This window comes from Rhyacophila brunnea, unplaced genomic scaffold, assembly GCF_057557595.1.
Source record: "Rhyacophila brunnea isolate RB1 unplaced genomic scaffold, BYU_Rbru_1.0 scaffold_7, whole genome shotgun sequence".
Taxonomy (NCBI): domain Eukaryota; kingdom Metazoa; phylum Arthropoda; class Insecta; order Trichoptera; family Rhyacophilidae; genus Rhyacophila; species Rhyacophila brunnea.
In genome coordinates, this window is record NW_028233339.1 from 1,226,316 (window position 1) to 1,250,505 (window position 24,190).

At 35.0% G+C, this 24,190-nt stretch overlaps 1 protein-coding gene across 2 annotated transcripts in view; it reads right to left on the minus strand.

The window, feature by feature from the left end:
• The window catches only part of Eip75B (Ecdysone-induced protein 75B), a 392,248-nt gene that overhangs the window by 23,486 nt on the left and 344,572 nt on the right, over positions 1-24,190 (minus strand). For both annotated transcript variants that reach the window (XM_085957892.1, XM_085957893.1), the window contains exon 3: positions 4,643-4,787. In XM_085957892.1, the coding sequence (XP_085814018.1) occupies positions 4,643-4,787 (145 nt within the window). The remainder of the gene's footprint in view (positions 1-4,642; positions 4,788-24,190) is intronic.

Here is a 24,190-nt window from a genome sequence, read left to right on the forward strand (position 1 = left end):
TAAGACACAAGATGTACTGTGGTAGCAAGTGGCGCCCAATAATATTGATTAAGAAGTAAGTGGTTAAACACAATTTTGTGTTATACCTACTCAATCAATTCATTAAACATTCAAAAAAGTTGATTTCACTTGTTTCGAATGTTCTATATTTAAAATGTGTCTTTATTGTACCTATTCTGGTTCGGTTATCTACGTTCGAATCGAATACCTCCTCGAATAGTATTGCTGCCTGATAACTTATATATTATTAATATGATATTTCGTGACGAATGTTGGTCTCACATTCCTTTCTTTCAGACGATTTTAATTCAATAATACAAACAAACGCATTCTTTAATTATTGTTTAAATAAAATTTTGTTTTAAATTGTTTATGTAATGAAAAATATAAATAATAATATATCGGGGCTCCGCGATTTCACATTTTGTGACGTTGACAGGTGAAACTGACAACATTATTATATGAAGCGCTGGACAGCAAGTGAGGCAGATGACGCGCCTTGCGTCACCAGCAATGACAGCAACGTACAAGGCGGACGAGGAGTATTGTGCAATGGGCTGGTCTCGCTGATAAAATTACCATGGACCACCTCCTCTCCACGACAGATTAAATTGTTTCTTATAATATTATCCATCCATCAAATGGTGCAGATAAGCATAAACTAAAAATGAAATATTATGCATTAATAAAAAAATGGCTCGTGCAAATTATTACAGCGAATACGAAAAACTGATAGCAAGTTTTTGATTTAAATTTTTAATTCTATTACAGTATGTTTACGTAACATATGAAATTAAATATAGAGAAAAATAGATCATGTTTAAAATATGTTGGGACAGTTTTCGCATTAATCCACAACAATTGGAAAGCTTGATGTGTCCTTAAAAATTTATATTACCGTGGGTAAGTCATTACGTTGAGAATCTGAAAACATTTGTAAATAAAATGTAGGTAATTCGGTGACAAATTTAGTAATTTGCCGATATTACTTTGCGTTGGCCATTGTGATACATCTCGTTTGTAAAATACATTATAATCGTACGTGATTTTCGTCATTGTCCACAAACAGTGCGTTCTTGAAGTCGAATCACGATGCCGTAACAAGACCAAATATATATTTTTTCATTATCTATTTTCATTATTCACGGGTCGTAGATATTAGTACAAAAACCAACGGTCTGAGCAAACTATGCCGCCATTGAGAGCGAGCTAACCGACGTACGGCCGCGAGCGGGAGAGGGAGACGGAGCGGCTCGGTTCTAGCGAACGAGGGAGAGGTAAACAATGTAAAAGTGTCTGAGTGAAGAGGGCCGCGGTCGGTCGGTGTGCCAGATATTGGGTTCAATGCTTGACGGTGGCCCTGTGGCCAAGGAATGAGTGACACAGAGCAAGCAGCGAACGGCATATTTTGTAGCGCGATCATTGAACAAATCTACGTGACTGATATAAAATAACAATTCATAGAAACACAATATAGCTAGTAGCTACTAAAAATATATTAAAGAATCGTTATACATCAAAGATCCTACTGGTAAGTCAAAATCATAAAAACCATACACTCATCAGTATAGGAATTTTCCAATTTCCGTGGGAGATAAACCTGTGATCTTTGGTAATGAAAATTTAAAGATTTTGAGAGTACTTTTGTTGTTATAAATCCAAACTACTAAAATAATATGATCGTATTTGAAGACATGTTTTTCTTTCGACCATGTCTGATCCCAATAGGATCATAAACAGATTTTTGTTTTTACTACAAATGGATGACAGCCACTTGCCGAACCTATTAGGTCCATATACTCTGATTGATACCTACACAAATTGAAAAAACAATATGTGTACTTGCCAGACCCAGGATTCGAACCTGGGACCCACGACGCTATAGGCCGACGCTTTAGCCGCGCGGCCATCGTGGGTATTGCAGTCACTCTGTTTATAATGAGAAAAATGTAAGTGTTGTACTTAATCATAGATTTTTGTATAAACAGTATCATTTAATTCCGACTAAAAATGTAATAATACCTACTGAGTTTACTACAGAATGTATCGTATTATTTTATAAATAAATAGGTAATCATAATTTTACTGTTTATCTTTATGTACTTATTATTTTACTAGTTGCTTGCTATTCATTCTGACTTGAGATTGTTTGATCGCATACCTATTGGACGAATTATTTTAATTGCTAAAATCTGGACTACGGTAGACTGGGGTAAATTAATGAAATTCAATTATTATTTCGTACCCTATTCGTTCATTCAGCGATGAATATTGATAAATATATACATTTGTATCCTAATTTAAATCATATAAGATAGTTTGGATATTGCTTAGTTTACGTCTCGGCTATAGAAAGAAATATCTCTAGTCATTTGTAAACAATTGTTATTGATTTTGTTATTGTCTCTTATCGAACCTGCAAATGTGGTGAGAAGACAGACATTTTGGATTGAAAAGTGAATTGAAAACAAGAGCGCGCGAGATCGAATGCGACGCTGGTACAGTGTGTAAATATGCAATTATTAATCGGGCGCGCTTCGAGTGAGTGGGTGACCTCAACACGGATTCTATTTCGAACCGCGGTCCCTTCACCGCGCACGCCTGACACTACTGGCCCACGCGGTCCAAAACCCCCCGACGACTACTGTGACAGCCTTCAGAGACGGGGACCGCGGACTGCGAGTCGTACAGCCCTGAACGGAGTAGTATCAATGTATCAGAACTGTGTACTTTATTATGATCTAATAACAATGACGCGAAATATACGTGTGGGCTAATTTAATAACAATAAATACATAATATCAATTATTAAACACTTTTTAAATATATTCATTCATATTGAAATATTTACTACTCTAATGTTGCATAAATCGCATATTTTGTTGTTTATTTCAGTGTATGGGCGCCCAAATAGATTGAGCAAATTGCCAACATGCAATTATTTTTATAATCATTATCTGCATTAGAAACATAAACGCTACTTATTCATTAAAAAAGAATATGCATCTACCTACTTGGAACTTTTATTTATGTATTCAATATTACAAATGACGATATACCTACCTATAGTGATTTTGATTATTTAAAATAAATACAAACTATTGCATTAATATTGTCAAATCAACAAGAACTAAGAGGAAAGCTTTCTTTATAACAAAAATGTTAATATCACGGATAAAAATGAAAAATATGAACATATTAAGAACACAGATTATAATTATCGTCTGTACAAGAAAATTTAGTTTACACACTCCCTCACAGAAAATTCATTAATATTAATCATTAAATGTATGATACATTAGGTAATTTAATGTTTATAATAATATTAGTTAACTTCTAACTAATTGATATGCTACCCTGCTGTCGACGGTCATACGAAGTAGTTAGACTGCGGAATAAATAATAAGAGACGGATTGTATGATAGAAAATCAGGTGGCTAGTTAAGTCATTCATACTACGAGAGCGTAGCACGCCGTAGGCCGTAGCGTGGCGTAGAGATCCGTAGGTCGTAGCGTGACGTAGACCCGTAGGCCGTAGCACCACGCGTAGCAAATAAATCAGATTCATTTAAATAACGCATGGATTATTTATTACTTATTTGTCACTATTACTACCTACGTAAAATTATTTATTTTATTATTTTGTATATTATGTTGTATAGTTGTATAGTATATTATTTTGATGATTTTCGGGAACAAAACATTATACAAATTAATTAACTACGTCCTACCTACGTATTGTATAATATTTTTAAAATATCCATTAATATCAATAAATTTGATAGAAATGAATAAGCTTCAGAAATATGAGTATTTTTTTTTCATCTGCTATACCTATTTATCTAATCATACTTTATAATGGAATGATTGCCAGCCATTTATTTATTCAATCTGTTGATTAACATACGCAAAATTATTGAATTTGCAGCAAACGCTGGGATAAAATTTGTGAGGGCAGATAAAATTAAAAATATAAGAAAATAATCATTTAATTGGAATATCCAACGTGGGTTATTTGTGGATGTAAAACATAATAAATACATTTTGAATTAGACAAAAGGGGTTGGTTGCCGATGCTTTATTGAGGGCAATAAGTTGTTGCTGAATGTGTGAAATTCCTGCAGACGTTAGCTGCAACACAAAGTGCTGGCTCGATAAACCCTAGGCAGGCGGGTTGAGTACGCGAGGTCGCATTCGGTTCAGGCCACGGCAGGGTTTTGTGTCAGACCAGGTTGGTCGGATGGTTTAAGGGTCGTCGGGGTGGATGACCGTCGGCCTCCACCGCGCATGCGCCACAACCTGCTTCACATCCAATACACCCCGCCCCCGCCTTCCGACTGAACTGCTGATACCCACCACATCCACTGTCACTCGTCAATTATTCAACGTCACTGGCTTTTGTTGAGTTGATTGATAGGATACTTCCCTTTAGCACCCTCGCGGAATACAATTTGCGAACGACATTGCAAAAACCCTAATTGCCTGAATACATTATTAGAAATTTTCTTATAGGATTATTTTAAATGGTGAACTAATTATTATTCCCCAACGTTAAACGAGTAAAAAATATGGTAATATTATATAGTTAAATTAAAAATAGAAAAATAGAGTAAACATTAAAAAAACAAGAGAGTGAACTCACCATCTCTGCTCATGCCGACGGCGATGCACTTCTTGAGGCGGCAGTACTGGCATCGGTTCCGGTTGATGCGCAGGATGGAGCACTGCTGGTTCTTGGTGCACGGTCTGTACTGGATCTTCTGCTGGATGGACCGCCTGAAGAAGCCCTGCGAATCATCATCATTGTCAGCACAGTCGCTCATTTCCGAATCAGAAGCGGGCGCGCAGCGACAGGAGGCTTCGCCCCCCGAGTCACTATCGCACCCGGAATCACTAGACAGGCTCTCCACTTGGGTGCCGTCGAATAAGGGTTTCGATTCTAACATTTGTACGAGCACACTGTGGGTCTTTTTCAACAGGTCCGATTTTTTTGTAAGCATGTCGCCCTGCGGCGCTGAATGCTCTTCGTTATTATAAACGCAACCCATTTTGCTAATTTTTCTATATTTGACTATGAACAACGTCGATCAAAACATCACAATAACAATAGAGTTATTTAATTAGTATTGTCTCAGAAAACTATGCGTCGAACAAAACATCACAAATCACAAGATCCGTATGTCATTACTATCGTTCAAATAAACACAAGTTTTTTTAGCGTAGCAGAGTGTAACACAGACGACTTGCTCGGTTGAAGTCTCACGTCAAACTGACCGACTGAGAGTGCAGAGCGGTGGAAGAACGTCCACTCGATGCGAAACGTTAACGTGAACTGCGAGTTCATAGCTCCCGCGACGTCAAACGGGCAGAAGGGGGCGAAGCGGAGAGCGGGGGGCACGGGGGCCGAGGCCCCGTGGCCTACTTGCAGGCCGCTGAACTGCAAAGCCCCACCGAGGGAAAGTGAGAGTGTCACACCGCGCTCCCCCGCGCCGCACCGCGAGAGATATCATTTTGCAAAAATACTTTTCCAGGAAGACATAAGAGTCATATAAGATAACGTCCGATGGAAAATTGCTTCACAGAGTCCTTATAATCTCGACAATGCATCGCCCTTTGGACCGAATTGGAAGAGCGAGTCCGGTCGACCATGTCTCACTGAGCTGAAACGACTTCGCACTGAAGGTAAACGCGGTTCGTCGACCCCACTCACCGGCTAGCGTAATATGGCACACTTTTTTCAGTTCAACTTGTGAAGTTATGCTGTGACTGTTTTCAACGAAATTCTTGAAACAGGAACGAGCGCACACAAGCTCCACAATATGCAACAATTTAAATTATTATCAGCCAACATTATGTCTCTGAATTCCAAGCATATGGTTAATTACATCGTACAATATGGAGTATAAATACATATTATAAGCTTACTATTTTAACATATTGTTTTAAACAAAGAGACGATGAGGTTTTTTTGTTTTAACTCTAACTGACTCTGACCGACTAGGTATACTGACTTCTTCTAATAAATTAATTACTTGGTGGTGATTTCCCGGTTTAGTGTGATTTAACCAGTGCCAAAAGATAATATTATTATGTATAGCATTTTTTGACGTTTTATTCTAATGAAGGTATAAAATATCTACTGTTTTTTGCGTTTAAATATTTTCAATAGGTAATAAATTGTTGTTCCTTGTATTACAAAAAAAACTTCCTTTATGCTTTCAATGAGTATTGTTGATTAATTTAATAAAACGCATTATTTTAGTAAGTTCTTATTCCACTTTTATTATTTAATAAATTTGGACGGTGACAAAGTACTATTGGATAGATAATGCTATGTATTGGTAGATTATTTGTGCCTCCTTTTTGGTAAATCAATTTTATAATAATCATTCAGTTGAAAATGTCTCTTTGAGACGGATGAAACCGGTCCAAATTTATTAAACAGGTAATAAAAGTGGAATAAGTGCTAATTTTTTTTGCGTTTTATGAAATTAATAAATAATACAATGCAGTTCCATCATGACTTGACAGTTAACACAATAAAACGACTTTCAATGAGTGTTGGAAGGCTTTTTAATATTAAGAAGGACAAAAGGCACACGACAGACGCTATGTTTAGAAATGGGAGACCCTTATTCACTTATCCAGCAGTGGACGTTTAAAGGCTGAATGAAGAACATATAATATATAGGTTTACTTCAACGTGCTCGACATGGGCCAATCTTCTTTGCACACATACAGAAGAATTTTAAATCAAGGTACCTACGATCGGTTGCCATTCGAAAAAAATTGGTGCAATATTCATAAGTTAACTCTTATTATCTACTTACTTTATTGTGTCATCGTTATCATTTTCATTGAATTCTACGAAACAAGGATGGGTGGCGAATCAAAAAACACAGATAACGAAACTATTTTTTTGGGTCGTGCGAACGATCGAGCGAATTCGGCGACGCGAGCGTTGCGTCACACGGTCGCAGCGCAGGTGCGGCTGCGATGTGTCGGTTGTGAGTTGTGACATCGCGCCGCTTTGAATAATCCACCAAGGATACTGGATTGAGTGCACGTTACCAATTATTATGCACAATCCGATTTTAATAACTAGGAAAATTTTAACTGTTATTTGCAAACGGCTAACGAAATGACTAACTGACCGTACGGGTGAAGTAACTAGGTGTCAATCATTCAAGATAAACCGATTTTCCATAACTTTGACAATCACAATTATTAAAAAATATGGAAATTGATTGCTAACAACGTGACTGGCGCGTTTGCATTACCTGGCCATTAGATATAATTAACATGATATTTAAATGTGGTACTTGAATATTAATTAACAGGTCAGCAGTGATTGTGTTAAACCAAACCTTCTTATATAAAGAGTAAAGCTAAATATCACAAAAATCATTGCATGTGTAGCATTAGCAAAACTCACATTTTTGCTTGGCATTTTTTTGTCAGGTCCGCACTGAGGGTATTATTTTTTTTAATTAGATGTGTTAAAAATAAAAATTTAAAATAACAATGAAAAACATTCACAAATAACATTAGGCAAAGTAAGCAACCAAAGCAAGATGCCATCGCCTATAATATTTTTTTTATAAGCCAACAATGAGAATATTAATTTTTCTATAGCTATAAAGTAAGATAAATTAAATAATAATACCAAAATCGTAGTTACTTCGCTATCAAATAAAAAAAATATCAGTTGATTCTCGCATGCTACCTAGTTATAACCCCTAACTCTTGATATATTTTTTGTAGTAGTCATTAACTACATAATACTGAGATACGTGGATGGTAATAATTTTTAAATTGTAGATAATACTGTAACAAAAAAATATAAGTTTGTTAAACACTTTGAAAGAATAATGTGAAATTTTCCTTAAGTATTAGGGGATCAGAAGCATCAGGATGCGGTTTACCATAAATAATTCATAAGAAGGCAAGTGACCCACTAGTTTGAGCACCATTCTGGAGAGCGGGGCGACAGGAGGCGAGAGGGTATCCCGAATGGCCCGGCCGTTTAATCGGTCATCGACTCACAAAGGTCGACGACCGACATAGACAACAGAGCGGCGTTGCACAACTCTGGTTCGTGCAGCGCTCCGTACCTCCTACCTCCTGCGCTCCTTGCTGCCCTGATACAACCGCCCGCTACAACTCATTCATGCGTTTTTACAAATTTACTATCCGAACGATTTATTTATTTTACGAGCGACAATTATTATTTAAAACCCCCAAATTATAACATAGCATAGTATTCATTCATTATGTACTTATGACTCCAATAGAATTAATGATTCATGAATATAAAAATAACAGCAACAAAAAAACTTTCAAATTACACGTAAAAAAATTAAATCACTGTTCTATATCGAGTCGCAATGAGAAGGTAATTTATTTTACTCTTAAAAGAAACACAATAATTTACATACATCTCCGAAACTTGCAGGCAACGTACTTGAACTACCCAGGGTGTTCTTTACGAATTTTTATTATTATAGCACTTACTAGCGTGGTTGATTTGGTAACAACAGGAAAAATAATATTTACCACGCATTTAAACATGGCAAAAAGAATAAGTAAAACCTAAGTTATAAATTATATAAATTCTGTTTTGGTAATATTTTAATATGATTAAATTACTATTTAATTCAAATTCTTGCGACATATAAATACACTTTTAGACAAGTATTATATAGACACTTTATGACTTAGGTACCTATTTAAATTCTGGGTCACTTTGATAAGAATAAATGATAGTAAAAAATAAGGTGCAATGACTGATAATAATAAGTCGACTTAATGCAGAATAATATGTCAGTTTATTTACGGATGTATTGTAAAATGAATTGATAAAAATGTCTGAGAAATTTGATGAAATGTAAGAATTATCCATACCTATTACAGTGTTTTAAATTTACATTAAAAATTAATTCAATAGAATTTTAAAATGTTTTAAAATGCAAAATAAATAGCGCTTCAAAATAGAAATTGTGCAACAGCGAATGATTGATTTAAATCCAGTGAACATGTGACTGCAATATTCTGTTGTTCAGTGATGTACGCGAATGTTCGTCAGCTAGGGCTAAGACCTGAAAACGGGTCAGCAGCCCACATTTCGTTCGTCAACTCGATTTATATAATCGTGGATAATATTTCCACTTGATTCTCAATGATTTCTCAGCGGCCCATCTTATGTGACTGATTCGCTATGTGGGCCATCAGGATAAGAAGTCATTGAACCAAAAAAATTGCCACCTACATAACGCTGATCGTCGATCACAATAATAATGAATCACTAACACGATTGGACTCATAGAACGAATCATTTAAGTCTTCGAAAAATGATCAGTTACTTCTATTCAGCTTATGAGTCAATTAGAGGATGGGTGAACTGGATAAAATGTCATTGAACCCAAAGAATCTTCCCCTTATTCATTATTGGTCAGATTTAATTCTCTAGTAGCAGTGTAATAATTATCGTGAATCATCCGAGTACTGGGAAACAAAACGAGGTCTCGACGATTCAAAAAAAAAACCATGACTACAAAATAATATGCAGATGATACAGAGAATAGAATAGACTAAAATAGTAAAATAATACGATTCATATTTTGAGCAATTCTACTGAAGATTAGAATGAACTACTTAAATATTTATTATCTATGAATTTGACATAATCTCATTTTTTTAAATAACACATGACAATTTTTTGCATTATTTAATTCACTACTTATCGTTTCCATACGTAGATTATGACGTGGTCTTATCAGACCATTTAACCTAAAAAGATTCTTTGTTACCCAGAGATCTTTGATCCCATTCGTTTGCTAATTTTATTCGCGACATTAAAAATCACAAATCGCATAAGTAGACTGATCGGCCTTTATCGTGTATATTTATTTTATGTGATCACCACGCACGGCAGAAGTAAAACGTAATAACGACAATTAAAATGGTAATTAACGACTAGATATTTTAACACATTTGAATAAAATCAGAAGTACCAACAAATAAAACATGAATTTTAAGAAAATCGTAGAATATTAAATTTATGACTTTTGTGTTTTTAGGACTAGGATCCTCTATCCTCTTCATATCACACCGTTTTTGTTACCAACATTAGCATTTGTGTTATATTATTAATTTAAGCCGGGAAATTCATATTAAGAACTTACTTCCAATGTTCTACGAGTATATTTAAAACATTGTCTTTATTTATTTTTGGTTCATTGCATTCAAATCGAATACCTCCTCGAACTTTATATTGCCCTGATACTTTATATTAATATTTCGTGACGATTTTTTATCTCAAATTCTTTTCTTTCAGGCGATTTTTAATTATTAACTTAATACATATTTTCCCGGTACGTTACATTTTTGCACGCGCTTCAATGTCCATCCTGCTAAGTATCCATCTACCTGTAAATAATAAAGTAGGTACCACGACTTGACTCGTTTGTGTGTTGGCTGGAGCCGACCGAAGGGCCTAGGTTCATTGCCCGGCCATGAGGGGCCAGAGGAAAGAGAAGGGGGCTACAATCCCTCCCACTCATTCTATCCGTGCAATAACACAGAGCTACGGCGCGGAATGGCTCGCACAGACAGACATGCCAATACCAACGGTTTCCCGTTATATTTGGAGCCGATGTACCTAGTTAAATAATGATACTTTTGTTATTGTTTTTTTTCCGTGAGAGTAGATAGGTAAGTAAGTAAATACCTGCTGTTCGTACAAATTACAAATGGTAGGAAGTCCAAATAATAATCGTGCGCGATATAAAGGTGTTTATAAGAAAGAAAGAGTACCTACGTACGTAACAAGAGAATTGCGTGATTCGTCAATTGCACAATGCGCATTAGTGAGTTAAAAATTCACCTTACAATAGATACTTATTAAATTCACAATCAACAAACTTATGATTTTCTGATATAAAAACTATGATTGCGCTAGGTACTTTTACTACAAAGACTTCTTTTGATAATATAATAATTATAAACAATTCTTCAAATTATATTTTTCCCTGTCATGTAGATAGGTACCTAAGTTCCGTAGAACCATCTCGTGAACCCAGCTGCCCTCAAGTGTACCTTTTCTCGAGTCTTCTGTAATTCTGATAACCACTGCGTGACTATATTCGTCCTGCTTTTTAACAAGTTTTTCACTTTCCACACCTAACCTTGTTTCTTTAGTTTCTATAATTAATTTTTGTCATTAAATTTTATGCCCATCAATGAATATTTGCATACGAAGTTTTTAGACGTCTTTACTCTAGTCTCCGTGAATCGCGTAGTACATAATTAGTAATATTTTCAATGTATACGAACTATCAATAGTTTTAATTGCATACGATCAAAATAGCATTGTCGATTCGTGTCATTTTTTGTTGAAAAAAAAACTACAAGCACGCTTTCAGCGTCGATTTCATAACGCTAGCAATATTGTTCAATGTGACCATGGCGCCGAATTATTCAGGCTGCGCGTAAGAAAAAAACGCCAACGTACAGTCCTTTCTCTGAATTCATTCAATTCATAAGCATTATAAATTTTCATAAATATAATATACCTATTATGTACATACCAGTGACCGAATTGGAAAATAAAATGAATATCTCGGTACAACATTTTCATTAGTTAGGTAACTCTATTAAATTCCCAATACGTTACCATTGTTCCCAGAATGGACGATTTTACACCTCTTGAGTGTAGTATTTTAATTGTTTATAATTACTCATGATCTATTATTAGGTTTTGACGATTTATACGCTTATCGAGTGTATTATTATTTATTATATCATTTTCTTAAACTTAAACCAAATATCATAATAAATATTAGCATTTTATTAACTAAAATCTTTCAGTGGGTGGTAACTGGCAATTATTGAGAATGTGGGGTGATCATACCTACGCAAAACAGATTCAATTAAACTTGCGGAAAACCGAAAATCCGCGTCTATTTCCAGTGCTCGGAATGGGATCAAGCGTTTGCATTCCATTATTATTCACGAACAAATAAATCAAAAAATTGGCCGCTTTCTGTGCCGCCCCCGCCTACAAACTCGAGATTTCTTGCTCGGTCTCCAAAAGCTGCACGCTTCGTGAAGAAAATTATTTAAAAAAAATAAAAATGTCGAAAACAACTTGATCGCTTCTCGGGATCCGTGTTTGTTTTTTTGACCGACATTTGGTTATTTTGTTGCCACGGTATTTTTACTCGGTGTGCGCGCGGCGCTACTAGTAATCGGAATAGCTTAGTCATTCTCATTATCGGCCATGCGAGGGGCGAAAGATGCAGAGCAGAAAATAATATGACGATGACCGATGGACTTGAACATCTCTCGAAAGAAGAAACCGCATTACAATCGGAAAAAAACAGACAAAGAAATATGAAACAGACAAGAAAATGTTTGATTAATCACGCAGGCTTTACTCTTCATAATATTATTTTTAATATATAATAAAATATGTAAGTATCAATATTCTAGCAAAATATACATACCTATTGACCATACTTGCTTGAAGATGAATTTTCCTTAAGACCTATAGGAAGATAAATAATTTGCCCATAATCTACAATTAATGTAAATAATATTTGACGCTTTCAATAATGTATTGTAAGAATTTAAAAAAAGGGCTAATTAGGGAATGTCATTATCGTTACCTAGCTCTACAGTCTACAACTCTACAGTATGGTGTGATAGGAATAATATCTCCATTTGTTTAAACTAATATGTCGATGATATAGGTTCAACGATTTGAACTTGCCACACGAGTGATTCAAACCATCAAACAGGCCATCAAACATCAATTCAAAACACATTTAATATGAACTCCTTTGGTGAATAAAAAAAGTGATAGATACAATGCGAAATTAGTGCATGAATAAAGAAGTTATGATTGATACATGAGAAGTTTTAGTAGGCACGGTAAAAGTAGCCTGACAATTTTGTTAGTCGACTTGATGAGAATTCCGAGATTATAGAAGAACGGTATTCGGATCGATTCAGGCCGCGGCAGCTCTTCCTGAATGCCCTAATCAGCAGAGGAAGCGACTCCTCGCGTCCTGCGCACCCACACACGCGCGACGCACGCAACGCGCGTACGTGCAGCACGCAACTACACTCGCACCTCGCCGATATGCAAAGCCAAAGAGCAACGACCCGCCGGCCGTTGGCCCCGCTGTCAGAAAGTATATTCGCTGGCGTGACGTCACTGCTACGTCACGGCGCCCCCTCCGCGGGCGGCGAGCACTTGCCTACCTCAACGATCCGTCGCGCCGGCGCCCCGACGCCGTTTGCGAATCACCGTCCATCCCCCGCCAAAAATACGCGGCGCTCGTATTCGAATTTTGAAATTGCCGACGTCCTTCTGCAGCTGCGTAACGATACATTCAACTCACGGCGTTTCAATTATTTGTATTTTTTTAATTCCCGCATTTTTTTGCGAAATGCTATCATTACAGTGTATTCGTTTACATTACAGTCTATCGCAACTCGATTTAAACGAAATCAACAAACTTTGCTGAATGCATTTCTCCTAGACTAGAATAATGCATTTACATTATTATTAACCAAATTCATTTCAAATATTATAAATTCCAACACAAACTTTTGCCAAATCATAAAATATATATGTAGCAATGTAATTATATTATTAACGTTAATCCAACAGGATCTTCAATTGTTATCGGCAATTCGCTCAGCTAAGTTCAGGAATAAACTGAAGGAAAATCATGAGCAGAGTACCCAGGAACTGGAATACGAAAACAATAATCCTCAGTAATAAGACAACGACTGAGAAGTAACACCCTATATTAGATAGGTAGCTAAATTGTCAAAAAATTGACATCGACCATCATATTGGGTAAGAATACCTACGTTGAAAGCTATTAAGCTTTCAAAAGGCGATAATCGAAATTGTCATTTTAATATTGTAGTTTAAGGACAAGAATGAAATTTCAGTAGACATCGTGACACCATTAATTAATAATATTGTGTAAATACAAAAGTTTTAAACTCGTATATCTATTGATTTATTTATTTCAAGCATCCAACTTATTTGAATATATATTGATAATAATTATTATAGTCTAATGCGTTTTTCAATTTAGTATGGATCCTTACTTTTGGTCAAATGAGACTAATTTGATACTACTCTGTTCGACGTGAAAATGGAAGTCATTATTAAATTATTTATAAAATACAAAACGTTGGCTCGATATGAATACTTTTACCTGAGAGTTGTGTTGATAATGAGGTTCGCTGGAGCGAAGAATATTTTCATTACAGCAAACGTGAGACTGTTTTCATCTCGATTCTCGATCGAGTGTTGTTATTTTTTGTCGTGCGCCACATAAGGCGGTCGGTTGCGCAACAACCACTCATAATAGCGTATCATTTCAATTGCTAATGGCGAAAAATATAACAACTACTTCAATGTATTAAAGTAAATGAATTCACAAATGGTAACAACGCTTATTGCGCCTTTAATTGTATTAATTGTCTGCTTGACACCGATAGTAAATAAAATGGAACGATGTAAATATTGCGTTAGACAGGAAATTAATTTGATTAAAATAATAAAGAAATATTTCGCTATGAACTGAATCCAGTACTAATTTACGTTACTTCGAACAATTCAACACTAATTGTAATTATTGTCTACGACGTACGTCCTCATGACGTACGGGGTTGTTTTTTTAAGTTCTACGCTGGACAGATGTTTACAGTAGGTAACATTAATAACAAGCATGTCCATTTCGTTTGTTGAAAGCAGTCAATTAAAACGAGTGTCTTCCGTCTTCAATCGAGATTAAAATGAATACTTAGGTACTTATAGTTACCATTGAAAAAAATATAAACCCATGTAGGTACGGTACCATATTTAAATCGGTCACCATATTTGGAATTGGTCAAAGATGATCTTTTGCCTAAAATATAATGTAAAAAGAATTTTATAGTAATGATAGATATAGGTATAAACGTCAACCGAATTCTGGAGCCCTGAAAAGCTGCTAAATTACTATTCGCAGGGTTTATACGGTGTAGCTACGGGACGTTACCATAACGTGGAAATACGTAAGAGCCTGACGAGCGTCAGGGATTTTTGGAGGCGCCGCGTGGTGTCCATATCTTCCAACTAAATAAGCAGATATGAGAATTATATTACGATTTACTTAATTTTATTTGAAGGTAGGAACAGGGTAAATTTGTTCACAAATAACTTAAATTAATGTATACATAAATAGGTAGACAGTATACATTACGTGTGATTTGTGGCCAAGAAAAGGATGAACGTCTAAATTATTATTTTTAGACTTCGTTCAATGGGTAATAAATGAATGTAATATTTTATATTACAGGAATACGAATATGATTTATAGTTTTAAAAAACTTCTTAACGAGTGTGATCAATCGTCAATAATCTGTGTGATTGCTTGCCACTCTTCAAATCGATTTAAAAAGAAAGGAGGCAATTTACATGCTATTGATGCAGTAACAATAATCTTCATTTCCCACGACCCGCAGACATCCATCAGCGCCAAGTCGCGTGATTTGGAAAAGCGCACGCGGATTGCATCGAGGCGGAGAGGCGGACCTAAACTGTCATCCGTCCAGTTTCTTCGCGTCACAACTGGACAAGTTCTGTAACTTTAGCAGTCGGTGAATTTAGCCGGTGATCTCTTTACTGAAGAGTGAGGCGGCCGCGACCGTCTCGTAACTCCGCGAGAGTTCAGTGCACCGTAAATCCAACGTAAACAGTCAACCGACGTAAGATGCCAAAAGATACAATTTCATGGAGAACCATATTAATATCTAGTTTACCACATTTTAGTAGGTAATTATTGAAGACAATAACTGACTGAATCGAAAAACACTCAGTCAAAAACACGCAAGGAGTTATATTATAAGCTGTGAAGTATCATTAAATTTATAAATGTTTTTGAAAAACTTAAAAATCAATGTGACCTAACGTCATCAGGAATTACCTATATGGTGATTAGTCAACGAAAGAAAAAATGGGCTTGGAATATTTTGATACCGGTTGTTTCCATCCAGTTAAAGATTTAATCAGGACCACTAATACCGTTCATTGTCCCAAAATCCCTCATGATACTCCAGCTAGTAGCTAAAAGCAAGACATGTAATATTCAATGGCCAGATTTAATTTCGGAAGTAATTATACAGGACGAATCCGTCAATTTCCATTTTGTTTCCACTCTCGCATGTAGTGCCGGCGGATATGCAAGTCCCGTGGCAAGATGTGAATCCAGTCTGACCGGAGATAACTGGTAAGGCGTCAAGCGACCGAGATCGCAATGCGACCACTGTCTCCGTTCACGATAGGTCAGCAGCATGCGAAAAATACACATAATCGTCTCATCACTACTTACTCCATTATTGCATTGGCAGGGTTAGCAATATAACATAATTGAATTCGTATTGTTTATCGCACATCGATTGATTGTTGATTTATAATACTATAATATTTAAAGTCAAAAAGACGTCCTCGAACATGCCCACGGTTGAAAATAAATTAGAACACGCAATGCAATGCATTTATAGATCAAACTACACGTTTTTGTAAACCCGAAATAATTAGCTTTTAAGTTTTATGTTTTTAAAAAATAAACAGGGAATCAGTTCTCTTAATTTGTGTTGTAAAACTTAATATTTCATTAAATTGTTTTAATAACAGTTGACAAAACATTTTCTTGTAAATTTCTACCGTGTGATACGTTTATTTTATCGTAAAAATGATTTATTAAATTTTATAGCGTCGTGGGTCAGATTAGAATCCTGGGTCTGGCAAGTACACATATTGTTTTTCAATTAGTGTATGGACCAGATAGGTTTAGCAAGCGGCTGACATCAATTTCTCGTAAAAAACAAAATCTGTTAACACAAAACCTCCACTCTGTGGAAGGCCCATATGATCTTATTAGGATCGGACATGGAGTAAACTGATATTTTGATTATTCACGTCATAGATTTAAATAAATCAATGTAAAGAGGGTTAATATTTATTAGACGTAGACACATGATCATATCACCAGATTACAATAATATAGTATAATGTAGCCACACAATGTAGTCATACCAAAAATAGCTGCAATCACTTGGTACATTCGACTGTCAAAACATCCACGTGAATGCAGTAATACTCCGTTTTAAATCAAGGAAGCGCCAAACCAGTAAAGAGGCTAAACATTTCATCACATCGTTTTTCAACGTCATTTTAAAAGAGTTTTAATTTAAGCGTTGCCAATTACTATTGCGCGGAGGAATACTTTCTTGCGGTGCATATCTCATGGTGTCGCAACCCTCGGCTCGTTGCGACGACGCTGCTATTATGGTGGAGGCAGTCTCGTAAATATCTGAACTCTTGCTACTACTCACTAACCAGAGAAATGACGTGAGAAACTGCATTTGCTAGAGCGAAACAACTGCAACTAGGCTTGACTTCCTCGTTGCGTTGCATCTACTACAGAGATTATCAAGTCGCCAATACACATAATGTCATTAACCATTATATTCTTACCATTTCATTTAATATAACGTACCTACCAATGTTTTTTACATTTGCTCTATAATCCTTGGCCTCCTCGCGAATAATGGTTGTCAGCCATTCTATAAAATAATTCTATAAATAATATGTTGGGTATACATTGGAAAAAATATGTAGGATTGCAAATTAACCATTTAAAACGTGTTAAAACACGAATTTCAATAAAATTATAAAAAAATATGTATTTTTTAGGACTAAGAAACCGTTTTCTTCTCACACCAACGAAACATAGATATGATAAATATTAACATACTATTTTGTAAGTTATAGTTAATAATGTCCATTGTCAGTGTGTTTACCTTTTGGTAAGTATACACAGCACCTGAAATGCCGAAAGGCGAAACCCGGGTCGCAAAAAAGGACTCAAATGGAATTGTACAAAACTTAAATCTATTAGAATATTATTTTATGTTATACTTAATCAATTCATTGATCTGATAAAAAAAATATTTCACTCGTTTCGAATGTTCTATATTTAAAATTTGTGATTGATTTTTCAGATCTGTTCCATTCGAATCAAATAAAATACCTCCTCGTTTATCATACTGTCTTGATACTTCGATACAATAACTTCGTGACGAATATTGGTCTCACATTCTTTTGCATCAAGCAATATTACATACTTAATTAAATAATTACTACTTAATTAAATAATTATATAATTACTAACGTTTATAATAAAATTATCCTAAATTGAGTTACATTTTGTTTTAAATTGATAGCATCTGACCTAATGCAACTGATTCTTGGACTTTTTCGTAAACGCGGAAGAGCCGCCGGTGAACTCGTGAGTCTGTGATCATACGTACCTACCTGCGTCTCGGCATCCATCCCGAAGCGTCATGAGCTCAGAACGCTCTCGATTCCAATACCAACAGAAGATAGCAATTCCAATCGAGAGCGGAATGCAAGACGCAAGGCGGTCAGGTCGACGCTCAAACCATACTCCTCTCGCGTCATATAAATTGTCTATCCGTTAGTTGGATGCATAGCGAGCCAATTGCCATTTACTTCTACCTCCATGTCGACAGATGGATCCTTTTGGAACCAATATATTAGAATAGTAACAAAACGAGATAGGTTCAAAGAACCACTTTATGATATAAGATGAAATTTTTTAATGAATTAATTACCACCATTTAAGATAAAACTATTGTTTTATAGAATGTAGATACACTCGTTCTACATGTATATCGTCACCTCAATACTACAACTAGATAACTCTGATTTGGTTATTGTTGGGAAAATGAAATTTAAACTTTACTTGTTGATTAACATAAATCTAGGCTATAATTATTATTAAAAATAAAAATGCAATATTGTGCTTATCTAATTGGGAAGAAGTTCCCAATTGTATAAAAATATATTGTAGATATACATATTATTTTATTTAATTAATGCATTTGTGGTTTTAAAGTTATCTAATAATTTCAACACAAAATTAATACCTACAGTTCCCATTAACTTCTGACTTATCTAGTTTTATCATTTAGTAGAGAAGGAAATGTAGAATCATATTCAATACATATCTAATAAACAGTGAACGATATAGGTACACAATAATATGTGTATGTGCGAATACTAAGGATGGGTTGAGTTATATTAACATATTTATTTACGTTAATATTATGACGTAAATAATAAATAAAACTTGATAATGACAATTAAAATCCAAATTAACAATTTGAAATCGGTTAAAATACGAATAAAATCAGTTAAATATACTAGGTACTAAATAATAATTATTATTTTAAAATCTGTAAAATCTTGTTTTAATTTATTGATCGAAATTGTGTTACGTATATCTAATGATTTCATTCTTATGACATGAAAACTCATTTCACTTGTAAGGAATGTTCTATATTTAAAATGTGTTTCTATCTTTTCGGGTTCAGAATGTATTTATGCTGCCTTGATACTTTAAAATATTCCGTAACGAATTTTGGTGTCACAGTTCTTTTTTTATGCATTTTTAAACTATGATAAAGAAGTTTACTATAAATAGTATAATGAAAAATAATAAAATTGTTAAGAAAAGCGCCAAAAATCCAGAATCTCATTCAAGCAAGTTGCGAGTTTCCCGGGCGAAGTCAGGTAGACGTTCGCGTTCGAGCGGCTGGAGGAAAAACAGCGGTGACCCGGCGCGCAGGAGCGGTAAGATACTTTGCAGTAGGTCAATGAACCAAAGGCTTCTATTTACCCACATAGACCGCGCAGCGATCTATTTGCGAGCCTACGGGGCGATATGCAGTTATCCGGGCGCATGTGTCTGTGCGGCGCGCCGGTGTGCGTGTGACATACAAACCGTGTCGTCACATGCTTTCCTGGTAATCCGATTGTAGGCAACCGTACCTATTTTGATATAAGTATTATAAATAATAATTCGAACGGTAAATAGCGGCGGATTCCAGAAATTTTGTTTCTTGAATAGGAATGTAAACACGTTTTACCTGGTTTGGGTCAATGACTGGCAGCGCCGACGATGACATCATACGCGAAATTCCCCAATGAATGGAACAACGTGGAAATTATCCATCGTTAATACTGAGAAGATGGTATGTTGATTTTTCTAGATAACACACTCGACACCGGAAAAAATACTAGGTATTTCTAAAAAAAACTTTTACATAATGTGCATATATTTCCGAAACAATAGAGTTCTAGCAAAAATACTACATACTTTGTAATAATATTTTAGTATAGGTAGGTGCTATACTGCTATAGTAACCATTCTGTGATACAATAGAGAATTCGTAGGTATGCTTACAATCGTTGCCGATACAACTACGAATCGCTTTTGCCGTCCCATCCACGGTACGACTGTTGAATGATTTACCTACCAATACTAATCTTCGTCACTGTTCTGGCAGAAGACACTAATTCTAAAAAATGACATTGAGTTATACCAAAATGTTCCTTATTTCAAACTTTACCGTCTGGAAACCTTCTTATTAAAATAAACAGTCTTTATTTTAAAGTCATCCTTTTTACGATTACTTAATAAACTCACATGATAAGACCATTTCAAATATTTTAACAACTTCAAAGTCAAATTACTCAAAACTAGTATTCTCCAGTTAGTGTGTTCTGCCAGAACAGAGACGTCTTATAGATTATTCTGCAAAACAATCATTTTGTTATAAAGAAACATTTCTCATATATTTCGTAATTCTTGATAAATTATGTATTTACAGATTTTGTCCAAAAATGGCCAAAGATATTAAGACAGAAATTTGCTAGTATTGTTCTACTATTGATCAAATTAAATTATTTATTAATTCAAATACCTACAACACAACAGGTATACCTATAATAATATAGTACATTGTCAAAAGTTATTTATATGTACAAATAGATTTTTTTTAAAACGTGAAATGTGTCGAATATAATTGGTACCTATGTTTCGTAAACAGTGTTGCAGAATAGAAAACAAAAATATAACATCTCAGCTTCACCTCCATTTTGATAACAATGTAGGTATATTAATGCATTTTACGATGGCAGGTTAGGTAATTCGTGACTTTGGTGCAAATACACTCACATAGGCTTGTAATTTAAAATGTAGTTTTAAGAATTAAAAATGAATTTAATGATTGTATTGAAATAAAGGTAGATGCAGTTTACGAGGGCAGGGTACTTCATGAGTTTGTTGTAGAGACACTTTTGAACATTGGCTTGTAATTTAAAATGTGGTTCTGCAAATTTAAAATGAATACCTATATAACAGATGATTGAAATAAAGGTAGATAAATGAGTAGGTAGTAATTGCGCCACAAAGGTCGAAGAAATCCATCCGATTAAAGTTTTGGCTAACAGTAAAGTAAGAGTCGTAAAAATGTAACCGCGGTTCGATAGTCGAGCAAAATTTGATCGCCTAGGTGTGCACCGCGCGATGCAAGGAAGCGTGGTCGACCGTCAGTTGAGTCGCTCACTTGGGCAGGGGTCGGCGAACCCCGGCGACCTTCCGGCGCAGCGCGGGCGTACGCGCGGGGGGCGGGCGGCCGCAGGAGTCAACGACCGCCATACTCCTACTACGAAGCCGCCCCGACCAGATATAGGTCACGGCGGCTGTGGGCTGTGGGCGGGTCGCCTGCCGCTGCTGCTCCACGAGCGCCGTTTCCGTTTACCTCCTTCGACCACATGCTCTCCTGTGCAAATTGCGAAATTTAACTCGTCCAAAGTAGACACATTTAAAAATCTAACTGTGATTCATTATTTTGTGAAATAGGTATTACATCAAAAATTCCATTATATCGAAGATTAATAATTAATGTATATTTTTGATTCAGTTCGGCAATTTACTAGTATCATTGGCGAAGGGTGGAGGTAGGCTGTTGCACACTAAACTTTGTCAGTCATACGTATTTGTTTTCATTGATATAAATAAGACAACAATTTACAGACGGTGTTGGTTAGTTTTTAAAATTCAATTAAACCCTGCGAAACCAAGCCATAATACATAATAATAGTCAAAAAATACTCGTATATCTATAAAATATCTAAAATTATGCAATTAATTCATACATAACTTTGAATATTTCATAGATATAATAATATTTTTTTATCTATTATAGTTTGGTTTAGGCAGGGCTTAATAAATTTAAAAATACCTTATTACAACATTGTGAATAATATTGATAGGTATGGCTATTTTATGAATTCCAGTTGCAGGACGGTTTTAAAATTTAATACCAAATACCTAGATATATCGTTCAACATATTAAACAGAAAAATTGAAAAAGTCGTTATTATGTTAGTGGGTAGTAGTAGTATTCATGATATTATCTTCCACTCTTTTTGATATGTTTTAATTTAAACTTATAATATGGTGTACGTATTTAGAACTTTAAATTCCTAGATGTAAAACATTGTGTGTACATGGATTCGCTTATCATAAGAAGTCGTACGGAAAAATAAAGTTCCAAAAACAGTTTATCAATTACGTAATTATTGTAAAACCACATGTTCATAGCGACATTTTCGGTCGGGGTCAATATCCGCAATCAATACTACAAACGCGTTAATTGCTGTAATTAGGTAAATCCACAGTCTTTTGTTTGTAGTGTCCATATGAGTCTTTTGGAGCACATTACTTATCTTCGAAATCCCATTTACAGCTCACCTGAGTGTCGTGAATCACAGGAATGTGTTTACTAGTGGAAATAAACGGTAAATAAAACTACTAAATGATGTGTTAAAAGTGTCGTAAATTAGAGTAAGAACCGTTAAAGGAAAGAAAGAACCTATAATACTACATTACAAACGCACTTGTGTGACTTATGTAGTAGATAAGTACCGAAAAGAAGTTAGAATTTGTCACAGAATCAATAATGATCTCTATTCGATTGTTGGTCAACACATTGTATCTAACGACAAAAATTAACGGTGTTATAATTGGTTTATAATTGTTTAATAATGATAATTTGGTTACTTTTATTATTGTAAACATACACATTATAGTTTATAAAATACAATAAAAACAGCTGAAATAATAAATTGTATTTCAACATCAACTATGAGGACATCGCGAAAAGTAATTATTCATTATTTGAACAGTTTTTTACTTGAATGAATACAAACGTAAATAAATACGTTTGGTTTACATGCCGGCAAATACGTGCAGGTTAATAACCTCTGAATTTTTCATAAACAAATAAATGAGCCTACTTTAATACACTGTTACTTTGTCTCTATAACAGCAGAGCATAATTTTGTGAACATTATTTTTTTTTTTTTTTACACAGGTAATTTCGATTCAACTATTTTGTAATAATTATTAGCAGCACAAATAACAGACGGAAAAATCAATATTATTATATTTGACCTAATTCAAAACGCATGTAGATACGTTCTTAATAGGTACCAACACATTGTTTGATAATATTGTTGAACTAGTAAATTCTAAAATCTAGCAACAACTACAATTCCGATGGTTAACGTAACATAGTTTAATATATTTCTAGGCTTTAATTTACCGAAAATGCAGCAGTTTAATGGATAAATTATTCAAAAATTGCGCCAATTAAAACGCGGCACGATTGCCTGTCTTCTTGCTTCCTGTTTGGGTTGATGAATGGCAGAACACTAGCGTGTGTGTAGAACTTCGGAGTTGAAAACAAATCCAGGGTATAGGGGGCATTAGATAAATGCAAGATATTGGGAAGACGAATAGGTATGTCCTAATATGTTATAGTTACATATTGTGCCCGCTGTAAGGCAATGGTGAACATGCTAGATCAGTCAAACTAGGAGCTAGGGTTTTAGGTTCATATTGGGACGCATTTAGAAAAGCTTTTGAAGTTCATTTCTCATTCGTTACACATCGGTATAGGTACTCACTCCTGTAACGGTGGGGGGAAAATCATGCATTGTTTTTTCCTAGCATGGCCTAACTCCAATTTAAATCAGACGGGTATGAGGAAACTATGAATGAATCAGTTTCCCAACGCTGTGTTAACGTAAATTATTGGAGCCCATGTTAACTTATTAAATTTATTTTATGGAAAACTACTCATGCATTGAATCTTATTTTGAGTATACGATAGTTTTTCATTTGGACAAATGAATTGAATGAATCACTAAGAATCGATCCTCGTAATAACCATTGAACATCTT